At 40.6% G+C, this 19375-nt stretch overlaps 1 protein-coding gene across 1 annotated transcript in view; it reads right to left on the reverse strand.

Moving 5' to 3' along the window:
• Nucleotides 1-13581: 13581 nt before the first annotated feature.
• Marchf11 (membrane associated ring-CH-type finger 11) overlaps nucleotides 13582-19375 on the reverse strand; it is a 75920-nt gene continuing 70126 nt past the window's right edge. Inside the window, exon 4 of the mRNA XM_070042079.1 lies at nucleotides 13582-14178. Coding sequence (XP_069898180.1) covers nucleotides 13856-14178 — 323 coding nt within the window. The 3' untranslated portion in view covers nucleotides 13582-13855. The remainder of the gene's footprint in view (nucleotides 14179-19375) is intronic.

Genomic DNA, 19375 nt, shown 5'->3' on the forward strand with positions numbered 1-19375 from the left:
GGTAGGTATGTGCTGGTCCTGAGGTTTGAACTCAAGGACTAAGCACTATACCTGAGCTTTTGTGTTCAAGGCTGGTGCTTTACCACTTAAACCACAACCCCACTTCCAGCTTTTTTGGTGGCAACTTGGAGATAAAAGTCTTACAGACTTTTCTGCCTGGGCTGGCTTTGAGCCCCAATCCTCGGGTCTCAGCCTCCTGAGTTGCTAGGATTATAGGCACCCAGCTCTAAGGCAAATATTTTAAAATACTTACTCATAAAAACACTTGTGTAAGAAAGTTGATAACCATTTACTCTGTTATAGCAGATTGTTTATCAAGGAACAATAATAGCTAAGAAAATTATGATGTATTCATAGCATATAAAATATGAAATATGAAAAATAAGTAACTGATACACCCACCTATATGGATGGATCTCAAAAACATTTTGAAGATTGGAAGCTGTTATATATAAATTATCTACTTCAGTGCATGATTTATTCCTATTTCATGAAATGGAATAGGTTCATGAGCAGCCTGAACCAAATCTAGCTCAGCGGACATTGTACAGAGGTTGCTTATGGTTCAGAGACAGAAAACAGATACATATAAAGCAACTATCTAGATAATAAATGCCTTGATTAAAGGTTTTTTTTACACAGATATACACAATTGTCTCATGAATCGAATGATCATGCACTTATTTTTTCACAATGTCCAGTAAAACTCAGTAAAATCAGTTGATAAGAGAAAAATGAATTAAGTAATCTAGCACGGGTATTTATCAGACCTGGTACAAATATACTCCATAAAGACAGACAGTCCAATGCCTGGAGCAAATTGTGGGATGTGAAGAGACCCAAACAATGAGTGTCCTAGTGTGAACCCCGATGGAAAGACACTGGTGGACTGAGGAGGCCAAACTTTCTTGGAGCAATCATCATGCAATCCCAGGAAGAGAAAAAGCACAAAGACAGGAGAGCATGAGCCCTATCTCAGTCCAGATAATAGCAGACAGCCACAATGCATCTCTTCTCCCCTGAGCTGCCAGACACATTTCCCTGTTCTGCCTTTTAAGTGAAAGGAAAGGGAATTTCCTCTGTGTTTTTATTTGCCCAGTTGAGTTTCAGGGGGTATTTTAACTCTGATGGATCCTATCTCCATACTTCATTCTGGATGGACATGGTCTGAGGGATATCTTGGCAATGGAGAGATTAGAAGTACCACGAGCTTCGTGTGAATGTGCCCTTTGAAACAGCTGCTTGCTCCACCTCACCATGAGATTCCTTACCATGCAGTGCGGAAGTGCTCCCCAAGGTGACGAGCAAAGGCCACCACAATGCTCCAAATGCTCCACAATGCTCCTCAGTCTATAGAATGGCATCAAAGAAACTTTTCTCTATACCCCCATTTCTATTACTTCGTGAAAGCCACAGAAAACTCACCAAGATACCGCTTTTGAATTTGAATTTTATCCGAAAGCAAGGAAGAGATGTTAGAAATTTATATAGCACAGAATGACAAGAAAACCATTCTAACATATAATTTTGAGTGAGCCAGGCTAGAAGGTGGAAGAATAGAGAAGAAGCTAGTCAGAAAGCCAGGCAAGATAACTTTTTAAAAAAACTTTATAGCGGGGCTGGGAAGGTGGCTCAGTGGTAGAGCGCTTGCCTTGCATGCATGAGGCCCTGGGTTTGATTCCTGAGCACCACATAAGCAAAAAGGAAAAAGCTGGAAGTGGTGCTGTGGCTCAAGGGCTAAAACACTAGCCTTGAGCTGATGAGCTGAGGGACAGCGCCCAGGCCCAGAGTTCAAGGTCCCACGACCGGACTCCAAAACAAACAAACAAAAAACTACTTCATAGCTTTTAAGTAGTTATTCAAAGAGATTTTAATTCAACATTCTAGTTTATTACTGCAGTGCATGCTGACCACCATCCTTCTTTGTCTCTCCCAAACCCACCCATCCCCTCAATCTTCCTAGCTCCATTTTCACATATACACATTGCATATTATGACTGCATTCACCTATCCTTCCTCTCTTCACTCATCTTCCCCTTCCTCCCACAGACCTCAAGTTCCTCTTCTTGATACCAAGCAAGAAGTCTTGAGGGTGTCTATCAAGATAATGTCCATGGGCTTGGAAGCAATGGATCTATTGATATTAAAGAAGTAAATGCTTAGGGGAGATGAACTATTAACAATGCCTGACTCCTGACTTTTGCAGCTGATCAGATCATGATGTCAGGTACTGCAGAAAGGAAAACAGCACCATTGAATTTGAGGAAAGATGATGACAGGCTTAATTTTTAGTAAGTTACTTTGAGATGCTCATGAAACACCCAGGAGTCATTAAAAGTATGCTTGGATTTTAGGCCTTTGAACTAAGCAGAGTTCTGGCCTGCAGTTTAAAAAAAATAGATTTAAGCCAGGCTCTGGTGGTTCACTCCCATAATCCTAGCTACTCTGGAGGCTGAGATAAATTCCTTTGTTTGGCTATATAGGGACAGGGCAACTGATATAAACAGTTTTATCTTCAGATGACACTAAAACAATTAAGTGGATGGTAGAACTAACATTGACATGATCATGACGGGAACTTCAATAACTTTTAATAGGAATCCAAACTGAGCTAATGGAACTCATTTGAAATGTAGACTTTATCAGCTACAATTACCAAATCCAAACTTCTGGATCATATGCACTGTGGCTTCTAGAAATACATTTAGAGAAAAAGCATTTCACCACCATCTCCCATATGTTTCTAGTGTCAGTATAGCAAGCTGCCTGAGTTTGGGCATAACCTAGCCATTCATCAATGGTGTGGGCTTTTACCTTTCTATTCAAGTTTCATTGATGGTAGAGTTTCTCCATTTACAAAGTCGAATATTCACATCCCCAATTGTACCTAAAGCGGAGCAAGAACTTGTTAGTACTAGCTGCTCGTTTGTTTGTTCAGGTACTGCAACCTAAACTCAGTGGCTGAACACTGTACTTCAGCTTTTTCTCTCAAGGCTATCACTATACCACATGAGCCACAGTTCCATTTGCAGTTTTTTGCACATTAACTAAAGATAACTTTCCTGCCCCATTTGATTTCTAACCATGATCCTCAGATCTCAGCCTCGCAGGCAGCTAGGATTACAGGTGTGAGCCACCAGCAGGCAGAGTTAGCTCTTCTTTTTACTAAATCAAGTACTCTGAGGATATTCAAACAAGTATTATATTTAATTATTATAATGGAAAATTGCAGTTAGGGAGGTAATCATCTGTTTTAAACTCTCAAGCTGTGTCCCCTAAAAAAAATCATTCTTAAAATCATTCTAAAATCAAATATCAATAACAAATAAATAAGTATAAAGCAAATAAAATCTGGAGAGCAGCATGTTTCATTCCCAAGTCTCTCTGGCTCCATTTCTCACTAGTGATTTCCATGAGGCTTCTCAACCCAAAAAGAGATCCCCGGGTTCTCTCTGCCGTGAAGGTGAAGCCAAGAAGCTGAGCAGATTGGGCTGGGAAGGTGGCTCAGTGGTAGAGCGCTTGCCTTGCATGCTCAAGGCCCTGGGTTCGATTCCTCAGCACCACATAAGCAAAAAGAAAAAAGCCGGAAGTGGTGCTGTGGCTCAAGTGGTAGAGCGCTAGCCTTGAGCTGAAGAGCTGAGGGACAGAGCCCAGGCCCAGAGTTCAGGCCCCACGACCGGACCCCAAAAAAAAAAAAAAGAAGCTGAGCAGATTGCTGGCGATGAGGTCCTTGTGTGGTGAGAGCAGGTCAGAATTTGCAACTTGAGCAGGGCTGCAAAGGCCTCCAGCCGACTCAACACTGCCTTCTTTGAAAAAGAAGCAAATTGCACTGCCTATGTTTAAGGCATACAACATTGTTATAAGACATCTGTGTAGTAAAATAGTTACCACAGGGAAGCAATGAGCAGACCCATCATCTCCAACAGTTCTCCACTTCTTTCCTGACCCCTGCAGGTACAGCTATAATCTCATTTTCTTTTCTTTTACAAAAAAAAGTCCAGGCTACAATATACCACTCTTACCTACAGTCTCATTGGAGCTTTCCTTCTGATTCACTCTGCATACTGGCTCATTTCCTCTCCACCACTCTAACCACAGTAACCAGTTTGAGTCTCCATTTCTGTACATTGACTTTTTTCTGCTTTTAGATTCCACTTACAAGGGAGGGAGGCCATGCAGTATATTCCTTTCTGGGTCTGTCTTGTTTCACAGAGTATTCATTTCCTTAGCCCCTCCATGCCGTGACAAAGGGCTTCCTTCTTGGGGGCCGTGGCAGCTCTCAGGCCTGGAGCTGAGCACAGAGCTCTGCCGTCCTTTCCCGCCTCTTCTCTTGCACTAGTTGGTCACCTAGATGCTTCACACTTCTAAGATTTCACTGTAAGTAATTTGGACACAAATGTCGTGGGGACAGTTCCGGAAACCTCTGCGACTTGACTGTGTGCAGTGGCACCCATGCCTACCTGCGTTCCCAGGTAGGAAGAGGCAGATATAGTAACAATTAGACATTCAGAATACCATGCAAGCAAGACTGCAGGACACGGCGGCAGGAGAAAGAATGGCCCTCAGGGACGTCCTGCCGCCCTGGAAACCTGTGAGCTGACGTACATGGCAGAAAGGACCCGGCAGATGTGGGTAAGGGCTTGGGGTGTGGTGTGGAGGCCACCCGGAGTGTCCAGGTGAACCCAATGTAAACATGGTGTCATTGTAACACAAGGCCAGAAGGGCCCAAGAGAAAGAAATGACAGATGTTGAAATGGTTCAACGATGGGCGGGGCAGGGAATGGGGACCGTCCCAAGGTTCCTCTCTTTCTTCTTCTGCTCATGGACAAGATACCCAGACAAAAACAAGGAAACGCGTTGTCCTCTAGACTTGTGCAGGAGTCTGCCCCATTGACACCTTAAGTTTAGCCTCTTAAGATAGATTTTGGGATTTCCAGCTTCTACTCATACAAGGCAATACATTCATGTTACTTATTTGAAGCTACATCAGCAAAAAGGAAGCCAGAACCAGACCTTCTCTTCTCTTTGTTTCAAGGCTCTGTCTCAGTGCCCTCCTCAAGATTCCCTCCATACAGGAGCGTCCAGCTTGGCTTGAATCACGCAAGCTGGCTCTTTCTAGACTCTCACTAGTTTCAAACCTGAAAGCCTTCTATGTAATTTTCTTTAGTTCAGTCTATCACTAATACGTTACCAAAGTCCTTTAGGCATTAATTGCATAGGCATTTTGAAGCCCTTAGAGAGATCTCCAGGAAATGTGTATAATTAGAAATTGATTATTCAATAATCTCAAGACTAATTCTAGATATTTAGGGAGAAGATTGACTGTAGCAATGTATTAAACTAGAAGCTTGTAGACAGCTTATCTTAAGATGTTTCTGAAAGTCTTCCTTTGAGGAGACTTTATTCTAGGCACAAATTACTTTATGATACTTGTAGGGCTTTTCCAGGGAACACAGGATATAACTATTAGAGAGAAAAGCCTATTAAGGACAGGTAAAACGTTTTGTAGTCCTCATATAAATTATGTATCTTGTTTGTATCTGAAGCGATGGCATCCAGGAAGAGGTCTATTACAGTAAAGAAAGAATTGAAGTAATTTATAGCTGCTGGTAATGGTGAAACGGATGACGAAGAAGAGGAAGAAGTGAAAACAAAGGAGGAAAAGGAAATGAACTGGCAAGTATGAGAACTAAAGATGTATATTCAGCAAGTTTCCCGCAGGTGGATGATGGTGCTTGATTTTGCTTTAATAGTTATCACAGTATTTTTTAAAGACAAAGGCTGTCCAGATAATGGCATACCTAGTATTGGCATACACAGCTCTGTGTCTGTGTCTCTAGCCAATTCTATGGACTCTATAAAGACATCAGTTGTGGGATTGAGGCCTTTTCTCATCTATTATGCCCTCATCTTAAATAATTATGCATGCAAAACCCAATGTCCAATGAAGACCATATTATGAAGCTCCAGATTGTCATTACTTTGAGCCAGAGACACCCTTCCACCCAGCACCGCTGTTCTCAGGGAGTATTGTAATAGTCGTTAGTAGAGAGGACCTGAGGTCAGCCAGGGAGGTGGTTCGATTTTAGAAAATTATTAACTGACAAATAGATGGAATCCACTCTTGATTGTGACTATAAGAGAATAAAGGATTGAGGGATGATGTTAATACTTTTGCTCTGAGTGACAAATGACAAGAATGCATTTCCTAGCAGGGGAGTAGTTTTCACAGAAAATAGGGAAATTCTGGTTTGGAAAAATTGGGCTTCCCATACTTTGTCTCCTGTGTTCCTCCTGCTACACACTTATGTTCAAGCATTTCCTCTCTTTCTCTCTTCCCTTCTGATTAAAACTGAAGCTCAAACACTGTACATAGATTCTATGTCTATCTTCTCTGCCCTGCTCGGGGAGCTTGTGTGAAAACCACGTCTCCTAGGTATTTACAGTCACATCCCCCGTTGCACAGCCCCTTCCCAACACCATTTATATATGTGACAGGAGCTCACTTTTTTTTGTCAGTTGTGGGGCTTGAACTCTGGGCCTGGGCACTGTCCCTCAGTTCTTCAGCTCAAGGCGAGCGCTCTACCACTTGAGCCACAGCACCACTTCTGATTTTCTGATGGTTAATTGGAGATAAGAGTCTCACAGACTTTTCTGCCCAGGCTGGCTTTGAACCAGGACCCTCAGATCTCAGCCTCCTGAGTAGCTAAGATTACACGTGTGAGCCACCAGCACCCAGCTAGGAGCTTACATCTTAAAATGAAGAACAGACAGACAAAAACCATGGGACCTATGATTCTTTGGTCCTGGCTTACTTCACTTAAAATAATTCTCTTATTTGCAATAACTAGTATATGTCTGGGACAAGCAGAAATGGCCAAATAAGTTGATGTTAGGTGAAATGAACCCCAAGATAAGGACTCAAAATTTTTTGAGTCCTTTTTTTTTTCTTGCTATTGTTTCTAACATATTTATAAGATGATTTCTTTGTTGCTTTGTATATTCCTCCCCCATGGTATAACCCTGTTTTCACTGTATTTGATGTTGGTATAATTTGGAGGGGGGAAGGGAGAAAACAAATTGTTTAAATAGGGATACAGGTGGACCCATTGCAACAATGAGATGTACAAGATGTTATGTCAAAAAATGAACTTTACAACTTTGGCTGGAGGGTGGGGTGAGGTGGGGAAGAGGGAAGCAGGACAGGGGGAGGGGGAGAGAAAGGGGTGGGAAGATGGGAAGGGATGGGAAGGGGAAACAAAGGAGGCAACAATGCTTGATAAGAAATGTACTCATTACCTTGCCCATGTAATTGTAACCCCTCTGTATGGTATTTTCACAATAAAATAAATAAATAAATAGGAACAAAAGTAGGAAGAAGGAATACCTGGCTCAAGTAAGTACCCAGTTCATACTTTCTACTGTCATTTACTATTAAATCACAGTTTTTCTTCCATCTTTTCTGTGTGTGTGTGTGTGTGTTGTGTGCACGCGTGCACAAGTGTGTGTGTGTGTGTGTGTGTGTGTGTGTGTGTGTGTGTGTGTATGTCAGTCCTGGGTCTTGAACCTGAGGTCTGGGTCCTGTCTCCACGCTTCTTTTTCTCGTTTAGTGCTCTACCACTTTGAGCCACAGCACTACTTCCAGTTTTCTGGTGGTTAATGGAAGATGAGTCTTACAGACTTTCCTGTCCAGGCTGTAATCTGAACTGAAATTCTCAGATCTGATCCTCCTGAGTGGCTAGGATTACAGCTTGAGACACCAGCGCCAGCTTCTCTTCCATCTTAAAAATCACGGGACTTCTTTCCAGAGCACGAAGGCCACCTTGCTGTTGGCTTGGATGCTTCCTGACCCTTGCTTTTCAGCTACATGGGATGCTCTTGCAACCTCCTCTTTGAAGCAGATTTTCTCCTTGGCCTCTGAACAGCTGATATCCTTCATTTTTCTCCCCATTCTACTCACTCCTCTTCTCTTTCTCTCCCCCCACCCTCACGCTGCACTTATCTGGAACAATCCATGGACAGTCCTAACAGCATTCTTCTAACCTTTACACTTACCTCTATTGCCCCTGGGACATCATTCCCAAGAGCCTCATGGGAAGTCTAGCTTAACTAGAGACCCCTTCTACTGTCTTCTTGGTTACAGTGCTTCTGAGCAGATCTCTGTGGTCCAAGGCCCTGTGTGGCTATGAGGAAGACTTTCCCCTCAAAAGGGGAAAACTTCATAAATCAACATGTTGAATTGAATATATATATATATATATATATATATATATATATATGTATATGTATATGTATATATATATATATATATCCATCCAGTTCTGGGGTTGAAGTCAGGGTTTGGACACTGTCTCTGAGCCTCTTTGTGCTCAAGGCTAGCACTCTACCACCTGTGCTACAGCATCACTTCCAGCTTCTTTGGAGTAGTCTACTGGAGAGAAGAGTCTCAAAGACTTTCCTGCCCAGGCTGGCTTTGCTTGTGATCCTCTTGAGTAGCTAGGATTACAGGCATGAGCCACAGGCACCCAGCTCAACTTTAAAGTATTTTTGATTAAGGTTCATAATTAAAAAAAAAAAAAACCTTATGGGAAATTATACATTATTTCATTTTCCCTATAGCTCCCAATGTCCAATGTTTCCTTAGGCAAAGATGTTTAAAATAACGTTGAGCTCAGGACTAACAAGATTAATCTCTAGATACCAGTAGGACACAGAATTTTAAATTTTGTTATAAATTATAACATTGCTGCAGTTCTGTATCATGTACACATGATAGAACTATCTTTCTGAATTGATAAACTGAAACTAATTGTCTAAGATATCCTCACTTTAAGATCTTTAACCAATTATTTCTTAATATATAGAACAAGATCATATTATGCATCCTATATCATGTCATATATATTATGCTACATTATATAGATATATATTATTACAATGAATGTTGTATAGAGAGAAGAAAATCAATTTGTCATACCCTAGTTTGAAAAGGATGAACTTGGGGGGGAAAACAGATACAATATCGTATTTCCACAAGAGGTGGCAAGTAACGATAATCCTAGCACTTGAGAGCCTGAGTTAGGAGAATCATGCATGTGCCTGAACTACATAACGAAATCCTGTCTCCAACAGAAAAACAGGGATTGGTAAACAACTATTATTAAAATGTGTAAGTGCAATAAATAAACTATAAGGGAAAAATTATAACTGCTGTTAAAAATGTGTTTGAAAATTACATATAAATGAATGCATGACAGGTAATTTAATTCCAGATCAGCAAAGACAAATTTCTTTTGCTGTTTAATGAGTGCTTCTCAATAGGAGGCAGGTGCTCAAAAGGGGTGGAGAGGGATTCAGGGGAAAGGGACAGGAATGAAGAGGAGAAGCAGGAGAATGCAGTCAAGAATTCAATGATTATCTTTCAAAATTAAGAAGACAGCATACAAAATGGGATATGATTTTTTTCCAGTGACATATCAGACAATGGCCTACTATCTGGAATATACAGAGAACTTAAAAAAATTAAAACCTCAGTAACACTAAAAACCCAATTAACAAATGGGCTATGGAGCTAGAGTCTTCTCAGAAGAAGTAAAAATGGCCAATAGACACATGAAGAAAAGTTCAACATCTCTGGCCCTAAAAAAAATTCAAATATTGGGATTCCACCTCATCCCAATTAGAAGGGTCGTTATCAAAGAAAACCAATGTGAACAAGATGCTGGTGGAGATAAAGGAGCAAAAGGAAATCCTAAAACACTGTTGGTGGGAAAGTAAACTCATTCAACCACTCTGAAAAGCAATGTGGAGGTTCCTCATAAAACTAAACATCAAACAACCCCATGATTCAGCAATTCCACTCCTGGTCATTCACCCAAAAGATTACAAACCAGGATACAGTAAAGCCACCAGCACAACTTGACAAGGTCAAGTATCATCCCAGATGCTTCCTCAATGGACATATAGATTAAGAAAATGTGGCATACAAAAATTTATCTGTTAGAAAGAATAATGGGGTTTGCATCATTTGTAAAGAAATGGAAAGACCTGGAAAACACTGTTAAATAAGTCAGGCCAGACAGACAAAAGATGGATGTTTACCCTTATCTGTGGAAGCTAGATTTAGCTTATAAACTTACAAGTAAATATGTTGGGTGGTATGCAAGTATATACAAATGTATTAACTAAAATACAGTAGACTCAAGGAAGAACTCGAATAGTGTGATTCCTTAGAAAGCCAATCAGAGTTCGGCAAAATATAACACCAGATATCAGATATTTGAAAGGGGTGGGGAAGGGTCAGGGGGAAAGGAGAAGACAAAGAGTTGAGAAGAGAGGAAGAATGCAGTCAAGAATTCAATGCATATCCTACAAAATTAAGAAGAGTTAAGGAAGGGGTGGGGGAGAAATGGGTGAGAATTTTGAAAGGGGTACCTTTGATCCAGAAATATTGTATTCATAAGCTGCTTTGTTAACTGGTACCTCCTTCTTACAACTAATTAAAGATAATATTTAAAAATCACAAAAACAAAAGTAAAGAAAAGGGTAGGTTGGGAGGGGTGAGTGAGAATGTGGAAAGAGGTTGGTAGGAATCAAGATGCCCGGTATTTGAAAACTGCTTTGGTACATGACAGCTCCTTTGTACCAGTAAAGACAATTTAAAATAAGAAAAGAGGAGGCCAGGCTAACTGTGGAGAAAAGCAGAAAGGAAAAGGGAATCTGTCCTCTGCTGAAGCCGAAGTCATAAGAAGTTTGGTTTACTATGGCATATTTCTGGCTTTTCCTTTTTCCCTTTTTGATGCTGGAGCCTGAAACCAAGGCCTTATGCATGACAGCCAACTTTCTATCCCAGAGCTCCACCCTTCGCAGAGTTCTGGCCTATTGTCAGCTAGTGGGTTGTAGTGAATGCAAAATTCAACAAGAAAATAAGAAAAATCATACGATACGCTTACTTTGGAAAATGTTGGAGACACTTTCAATAGTGGAGAAATGATCTCCTATTTCACAAGAGCTGTGGTATGTTTTCTTCCCCCAAATCATGCTTTTGCCATCTCCTAGGAGAAGAAAAGAGCAACATGCAGATACTGCTCCAGCATTTTGGATGCATTCCTGATTGTGCAACAGTTGACCGAGACCACGCCCATGTCCCAGGCATGAGCTCACCACACCTTCCTGTATACTGCCCCACACCACCTTCACACGGATTCCTGTAGGATCCACTCCCAGTCTCTGGCCAGCTCCACAGGCTAGAGTCCTAGTTACTCCTGGATTCTGTGCTCTCATAAAATCCCTCCTTAGCTGTCCCTTGCCTCCCCACCAACTCCACCCAAGGGTTCATTCATTTATCTGTTTGCAAATGTCCACTCAGGGCCTGCCAAGCTTCTCAGTGACAGCTTCTGCAGATGCTCGAGGGGCAACTCACCATGCAGCTGCAGACTGCTTCTCTGAGTTCCCTCAGCACACCAACACATGTGCGATGCACACTGCAGATTCCACCCAAGTCCCTGCAGACCTGGCTCATCCCACGCTAATAACAGATCCAGGTGTTCCAGAAATGCTTATGTGGCAAAACTAATCATTCAAAAGTGAGCCTGCATGCGGGCTCCATTGTTATCATATTGGAAAAGATTTTATAAATAATAATTTAAAATGTTTCCAGCTCATTTCCTTACTAGAAATGGTTTTTGGGTTTGTTTTTTTTTTTTTTTGGCATTTAAGGCAGCTTGAGTTTTGGCTTCTGTCATTTTCAACTGAAAAGTTATTTCTGTCATCAGAGTTTGTGTAACACAACATCAAAGAATTTTAGTTATCTTAAAGCAGTGAATTCAAGTCTCTAAATATATCACCACTTTTGTTGAGCTCCTTTGCAATTACTTTTTGGGTGGGACATTTTGTTGAGCAGAAATGTATGCCAACATTGTTGTAAATAAATGTGTGTACAGGGGTGTGCACGCACGCACGCGCGCACGTGCGCACACCCACCCACCCACCCACACACCCACACCCACACACACACACACACACACACAGGCCCGTGTTAGGACACAGGGGCTATGCTGATGATAAAGGATACACCGGATTTGACAGAAGTCCCGGCAAAAGGACAAGGTCATTGAAGGATTGTCCAAGGTCCTCTCCTTTCTAGATGCCTTGATCCCCTGCACCCCAGGAAGATTCTAGAAAGAGGCCTTCTAACACTTTCTCCTTTTGATTCCCAAGTGAGTTGACATAAAGATGCATTCTAATTCCAGTGACAGGACTGGTAGGAGTCTGCACTGGGTCTACAGTCTGTGTAGCCCAGCGTTTTTAACACAATACTCCCCCATGTAGTATCAGTAGTAACCGAAAGTATTCTCCTTTAGATGATCCACTATCACGACTCATCTTACAGATTCAACTGTCCATGTTTCTCACCCAGATTATGTCCATTAACACCAGCTTAAAACAAGCCTGAGAAAAGAATACTGAATAGTCTCACTTTCTGCTTAGGCCCCTAAATAATGTCTGAATTTTCCTTTTTTTCATGATGTCATGAGTTTTTCCTCATAGTTTCAAAAACGGTGCATTCCTGTCATTTGTAATTTTTAACTGGGAACATTATTTCAAGTACTGGAACTTGCTAGAGGGGAATCCTAATGCCCACTATAAATTATTCTATTACTTTTCTATTGTTTTCATAAATTAGAGCATTAAGCATTGTATTCCCAGTGATGTTTCAATCTAGTTGATAGTTACTTCTGTGGCCCAGCCTGTTCCAGTCATGCTTCCAAGGAAATCAGGAACACCTGCCTCTTCACGTCCTGTCACTGTCCATCAAAATGCACTGATCACCTCCAGCTGCTGAGTGAAAAAGGCAAAAAAAAAAAATCCCAGGTAACACTAGATAACATGTTTCTTGGGAATCAATAGCTTCATTTCTCTTTTTCCTATTTAATTAAAAAAAAATACCGACCTCTCATCCATCTAGGAAAAGAGAAAGACTTCACTGCTGGTGGAAATATTTCCCAAGGCTTCATTAAACAGAGTAATAAGATTAGTGTTTAAAATGATTAAGAGGGTATCTAAGCTTTTACCCAAAGAAAATCTAATTAAGATGGTGATTATGCAATTTAAAATACTAGTACTTTGCCAAGTTAATTGTGATAGGTCTGTTAGAGAACTATGCAAATATGAGGCAGTTTAACTTTAAAAAAAAATAAGAATATAATATGTACATTGGGCAACATTTGGGTTAAGGATCTGATGAAACCATCTTCCTGTGTTTACGTTGTCTTTTTGGAAGCTCTCGGGATGCTTCTGAGTTTAGACAGTAGGCCATAATACCTACAATTGCCTTCTTAGTATAGGGCACTTTTCATCACTGTAAAAAGCTTCCTTGAGACTGTCAACCAGCATGAAGCAGGAGGGACTCTCCACCCCGCATCCGGGAACATGGGATGTTGTGCCTTGGGCACGCCCTTTCAAGCCTGCCCACAACATTTTCAATTGCCCCATTCAGACTGTCTGAAAAATTACACATGCAGCAAAACATTTGATCAAAAATATATTTAAAATAAGCAAGAAAAAAATATTCGGGGCCTCGGGGGAAACTTCCATCATGGTTAACTATATAGAATTAAACTATATGCATTAGGATTTCAAGGACAAACTTATAAAGGATGTGAGAAGTCAGAAAACAGAACAAGACAACTCTTGGTTTTTTCAGAAAATGTATTTGCAATTCAAATGTTCATATAAAAAGCATAAATTTTAAAAAGTTCATAGGTGTGTGTGTGTGTGTTTTTAGAAGTGCTGTGGCTTTGCCATTCATTGCAATTACATTCCAAATTGTGCGCTGCGTCGCCGCACCTGCCCGTCACACCGAGGTCACCCTCATCACAACCTCCCCGGAGCTGTTGTCCTCCGACAGATCCTCGTGGGGCCTCATCCGGTTGAAAAGATGCAGCAGCACATAGCCGCACTGAAACCTCGGCGAGGTGAGCTGCATTGGGTGGACAGAGTTCCTGTTTCTCAGAGCGGTCAATGGTAACCATAAAGTCCTGCTTGTGGACGACTCTTCTCGGCTACTTTCTTCGATGTCTGTGGCTTTGTCATAATTTAATACATCCCAGTGCAAATTGACAGCTCTCCAGCGTTTAAACACTCTGTAAACTGCAGCTCCTTCGTGGACGATGAGACCTAAATTCAAGGAGAAAAACACTAGTGACCAAAGCTGGGAATGTTATTTTGCATAGCAGCACAACATTCAAGAAGTCGTTTATTCTGTTGTTTATTGACATCAAAGAGTGCAGGATTCAGAGTTCTCAAATGCTCCAGTCAGCTCGGAGGAGTATTTACAGAGGGAAAGTTCCCTAACAGGTAGACAGTTAAGCTGTCTTGAATGTGATTCGCTTGCTCTATCATGGCTCAGACTATCCCTTGGGTATTTTGAAAGATTTATGTATTTCATTCAATTCGCACCACTGCCTTAGGAAGTAAATACTGGCATTTCCCTCACTTTACTAACAAGGAAACCAAGCCACAGGGATGTTAAAGAATTTGCACAAGAATCTACAACCAGGAGCGGTAGGGCAGGAATGTAACCCAGGCAGGCTGGCCCTGAGCTCTTGAATCCGGGCATATGGTTCTCAGTGTCTTAGGAAACCTGGAGAATGCAAAGAGCCAGATCCTAAGTCAGATGTAATACACCGAAGCCCAGGGCCAGCCTCACTGCTCCCTCCACACCCCCACTCATCCTTCGTTTTTTCCTCAGTTTACATTTCAGCATAGAGATCCACTTTTGAAATTGGGACCACTCATAGGATAAAGGAGGCCCATGGGGAAAAAGGTCCTTTTAGGTGTAGACATAAAGATGCTTTCCGCTCTCTACCCAAATTATGAAAAATCAGAGCAGAGTCCTTGTTAAGTGGTGGGGTATGCCAGTTGGTAGAACGATTTGTCCAATGATGAGTTGGGAGAATGACCTATCCTCTACTCCCAGAATTGAGACATTTGGACACAGGGCCTAGACAAACTCTTCTAAGCAAAAGCAGGGGAAACACGTGTGTTTATTGACTAATGAGTTGTACTTGAAGAATATCTCAAGCCATCTCAGCCTCCATCCTCAGAAGAATAGGATAGAAGGGAACACATTGTCATGGGTAAATCTTGCAACCACAGTGAACAATCTCAGACCCACCACAAAAACTTCCGAAAGAAATACATGGAATAAAAAGTACCACACATTTTACTAGGCACACATAGATATGGTAAAGGTATGAGGTGAGAATAATACCCACTGTGTCCGCTATGGTGAGGAGGGGAGGCAGTGACTGAGGGAAGGGACTTCACTTGGTCTTCGCTGTAAAAAATCAAATGTATTTTTTTAACCAGACAATGGGGACGTGAATGTTATGCAGCCAAAATTTCCCAAGTCACCTAATTTATTAGAAAACTTAATCTGAGATGGGATGGGGGAGTTGGGGACAACAATGTGGCAGTGAAACTCAGGAAAATGGGACAGGAACTACAATGAAAGAAGGGGGGCGCTCAGAGTACTTCAGTCAGGATGACTGAAGTACTGGTAGTGATTTCTCATGGGTACAACGAGTAAGGTTTCGAGTGTGATTTTGTTGAGATTGCTTTTATTATATTTTTGCTAGGTAGGTCCCTGAAAATCAGTATTTTTTATCTATTTACATTGTTCCCTTAGCAGGAGATAAAATTTTGATGCATGTAACTTAAAAGCATCCAAAGATATATAGAAGCCTACTAAAAAGTGCATATGGCTTTTCAAGTAACAATGTTCTTGACCTCAACTATTGTACATTGCCAAAATAATGAGGAGAAATGTAAAATTTCAGCTAATCATAACAATGCCAAAATATTGCTTTAGACACTTCTTTTTCCAGAGGAAAAATCCAAGTTAACCCAGCCAACTACATGTCTTCAGGAAGCAGCCAGAATTACAAGCCAAGATCACTAGAGCTTAACTGGTTCCTCATGGCCCATGATTTAACCTTTCTGGTTCTGTATGTTCTCCTTAAAATGCAACTGACACACCCCATTTTTACATTCAGTGGGAGATACGTTGGAATTCATCAACTATAAAGCAATCAAATTTCCTCTGAGATGGTAACGACATAGGAATCAGATTTTTATTAACTAAAAAGTCGATAATAAATATATGAGGTGAGAAACATGCTTTATACTAATCTCCAAGCAACTACAGCCTGCAACAGGGTCACTCGCAGCGAAGTGTGGCCGGGCAGGGAGTGGGCTCACCAGGCCATATTGCTAATTTTGACAAATATTATTCTCTCCTTAAAAAATCAAATGCCTTTGAAAGGCCAGAAATCAGACCTAAAGTCACTTTCTGGAAATACATTCTGTAAATCTTTTGTAAGTACATAAATTTACCAAATGTGAAGAAATGGGAAATTTATTGCTCACTGAAGATTTCAAAAATTCAGTAATAAAATCATCAGTTAAAAATCTAGTCATGTTAGATAGGCATTGGTGGCTACTAAAGGAGGCAAAGACCTGGAGTATTGAGCTCTGAAGATATTTTGAGCTATTTTGGAGATTCTACTAGCAAAATGCCAGTGTGGCTCAAGGAGTAGAGCACTAGACCAGCACGTGAGAGGCTGAGTTCAAACTCTATTACTACGAGTAAACAAATACCTGTTGATTTAGACTTGTAATTCTTGGTGCTTTCTGAACATTATCTAATCAGTTTGGACAACAACTATTCCTTCGGATAAAGGAGTGTACAATGCATTTAAAAATATCTTCAGGACTTTGTAAGCTATAGAGAACTAAATGAAATTCTCATGTAGATACAATCCTGTGAACATACAACTCCAGGTTTAATGACTCCATGTTTAAGACACAACTGGTATTTACATTATGTTTAATTCCCTGTGAGCATTCAAAATTACTCTTCGGCTTCTGGAAGTTTAAAATTTCCATGAAATATAATTAACTCCTTCCCACCCTAACGATGTTTCTTCTCTAAATGTTCTGGAGATGTACCTAAAGCCTTGTTTGCTGGTGGTAATATAAGGATATAGCACCTATGATCTTTAAATCCAGGGGTAATGATTCATTCATATTTGATTTATTGTGCTGAAAACCTAGATTTTAGAAACTGTTCTGCTCTGGTTTCTTACTGATAATCCAACAAATTTGTTACTTGCTTGATATCTCACCACACCTAAGACTTGGCCTGACTTTGTCATCCAAATCAGTAGCCTACAAGGAACAGAAATGACAATGTCTATGACATGTAAACAACATGTGATTTCTGGGAATTTGGTGTTTGGAGGAATGGGTGTGTGGGAATGGTTGCTTCCATCTTTTTTTCTTTGCCAGTAATATTTAATTGGAATGCACCCTCATTGGTATGCAAAGGAACAGTTGTGTTAAAGGATAATTTGAAAAACAAAGCAGACTTAAATAGTTTCTGGTTTTGTTGAAATCAAACTTTATATAAGTAGGATATGTTCCAACTTTTGAAGCAATGTGCCAGTTGAAATTTTTTATGGCAACAAGTATGAGCTCATTACCCAAAGCAATGAAAAAGATGATTTTCCAGGCACATCCAAAGTGTTAAAATTAATGAAGACTTGCAAAATTTATGGTCAAGTAAGAATTTGTAGTTTGATAGTCCTTACCTACAACACAATTAGTCAATTTCATACAAACAACTAAGTATCTTATGTTACCACTTGCAGCTTTGACTTGAATACTTTTGATTGTTTTTACAAAGATTATGAAAAAGTCGTTATGTCAAAAAATAAACTTTACAACTTTGGTGGAGGTGGGGGGTTGGTGTGGGGGTGGGAGAAGGGACGGGATGGGAAGGGGAAACAAAGGAGGAGGCAACAATGCTTGATAAAAAATGTACTCATTACCTTGTCCATGTAATTGTAACCCCTCTGTACAGTATTTTCACAATAAAAAAAGAAAAATTCAACAAAAAAAGATTATGAAAACAACATAAATTAATCTAAACTATCAAAGATCCTAAGAGATTACATGTTCTATTTTCACTTATTTGCACGCATGGTGGAAACACTACAAATAGGTGCTACTATAGAACAAGTGAGGAAATTAAGATCAAGACAGAGAGGTTTAACCATTTCTCTAACATCACAGAGGAGACTAGGACTCCAAGTTATAAATTTTGAATATGACAGTCCTGGTCTTACTATGTTTCCAATGTATGTCAGTCTGTTCTAGCTGTAAAATGCCCTGTTAAAAAGACATTACTGTGGATGAACTATTGGTGACCCCATTAAATTCATGTAGAATGATCAATTCTCAGTAGAGAGAATTGAGAGAGAAGAGATAAATAAGATCATGAGGGTTAGACTATTATGGTGCCATAAACTGCCTTACAAAAAGAAGACACGCTAGCCTTCCTTTCCCCCATACACACCCCATGTAAGGTGATGTGAGGGCATAATGAGAAGACAATTGTCTTCAAACCAGGGGAAAAGGTGTCATCAGACATCAAATGTGTGAACATCCTAGATTTCTGAGCTCTTAGAACCATTAGAAATATTGCTTAAGCCGTCTACTTGCAGTATTTTGTGATGGAAGCCTGTGGTGACTACAGCTGATCTTGTAGATAAACCACAACGCTCTCTCATTTAAACCAGGAGTAAACCCAGTTCTAGAGGCTATGACTGACTTTAGTTATGTAATGAGATGCCATCTTAATATCACTGACACAACACTGTTAAGACTCTTGAAATACTGTGTTCATCAGCCTTTTATCACTATGACAAAGCACCTAAGAAAAGGCTTATTTTGGATGGCAGTCACAGAGGCTTCAGTTGATGGTTATCTGGGGCCATAGCTTTGGGCCTGGCAGCTAGGCAAAACATCACAGGGGGAGGAAAGATGGTAGCAGAGAGCAACAAGAGAACAGGGATGTGGGGGGAGGTCTAACAGCATACTCCTAGGGACTTACTTCTTCCAAATAAGACCTTACCTCCTACGTTCTATCACCTATCAAAGTGCCTTCAAATTATAAATCTATCAATGGATGAATCCATTGACTAGATCTGAGCCCTCATGATCCAATAACTTCCCAAAGCCCCACTTCTGAGCATTGCATTGGGGAACCAAGCCTTCAACATGTGAACTTCTGAAGGAAAGTTCTCATCCAAACACCAGGTGGCCGCAAAGCAGCACCCTCTACCACTGAAGAGGAGAGGGCTGGGAGACCTATTAGAAGACAGCATTAAAACTGTAAGAGATTTTTCCAGTTGTCTGCTAAGTCATGCTTACCATCAGCTTTCCCTTGGAAATGTAGCTTCTGATGACATTACAGAAAACCCTTAGTAAAGCTCCTAATAGTCTTCCATTAAAATGGCACTTGGGAAGG

Source organism: Dipodomys merriami, unplaced genomic scaffold, assembly GCF_024711535.1.
Source record: "Dipodomys merriami isolate MVZ:Mamm:240054 unplaced genomic scaffold, mDipMer1.0.p SCAF_32, whole genome shotgun sequence".
NCBI classification, from domain to species: Eukaryota; Metazoa; Chordata; class Mammalia; order Rodentia; family Heteromyidae; genus Dipodomys; species Dipodomys merriami.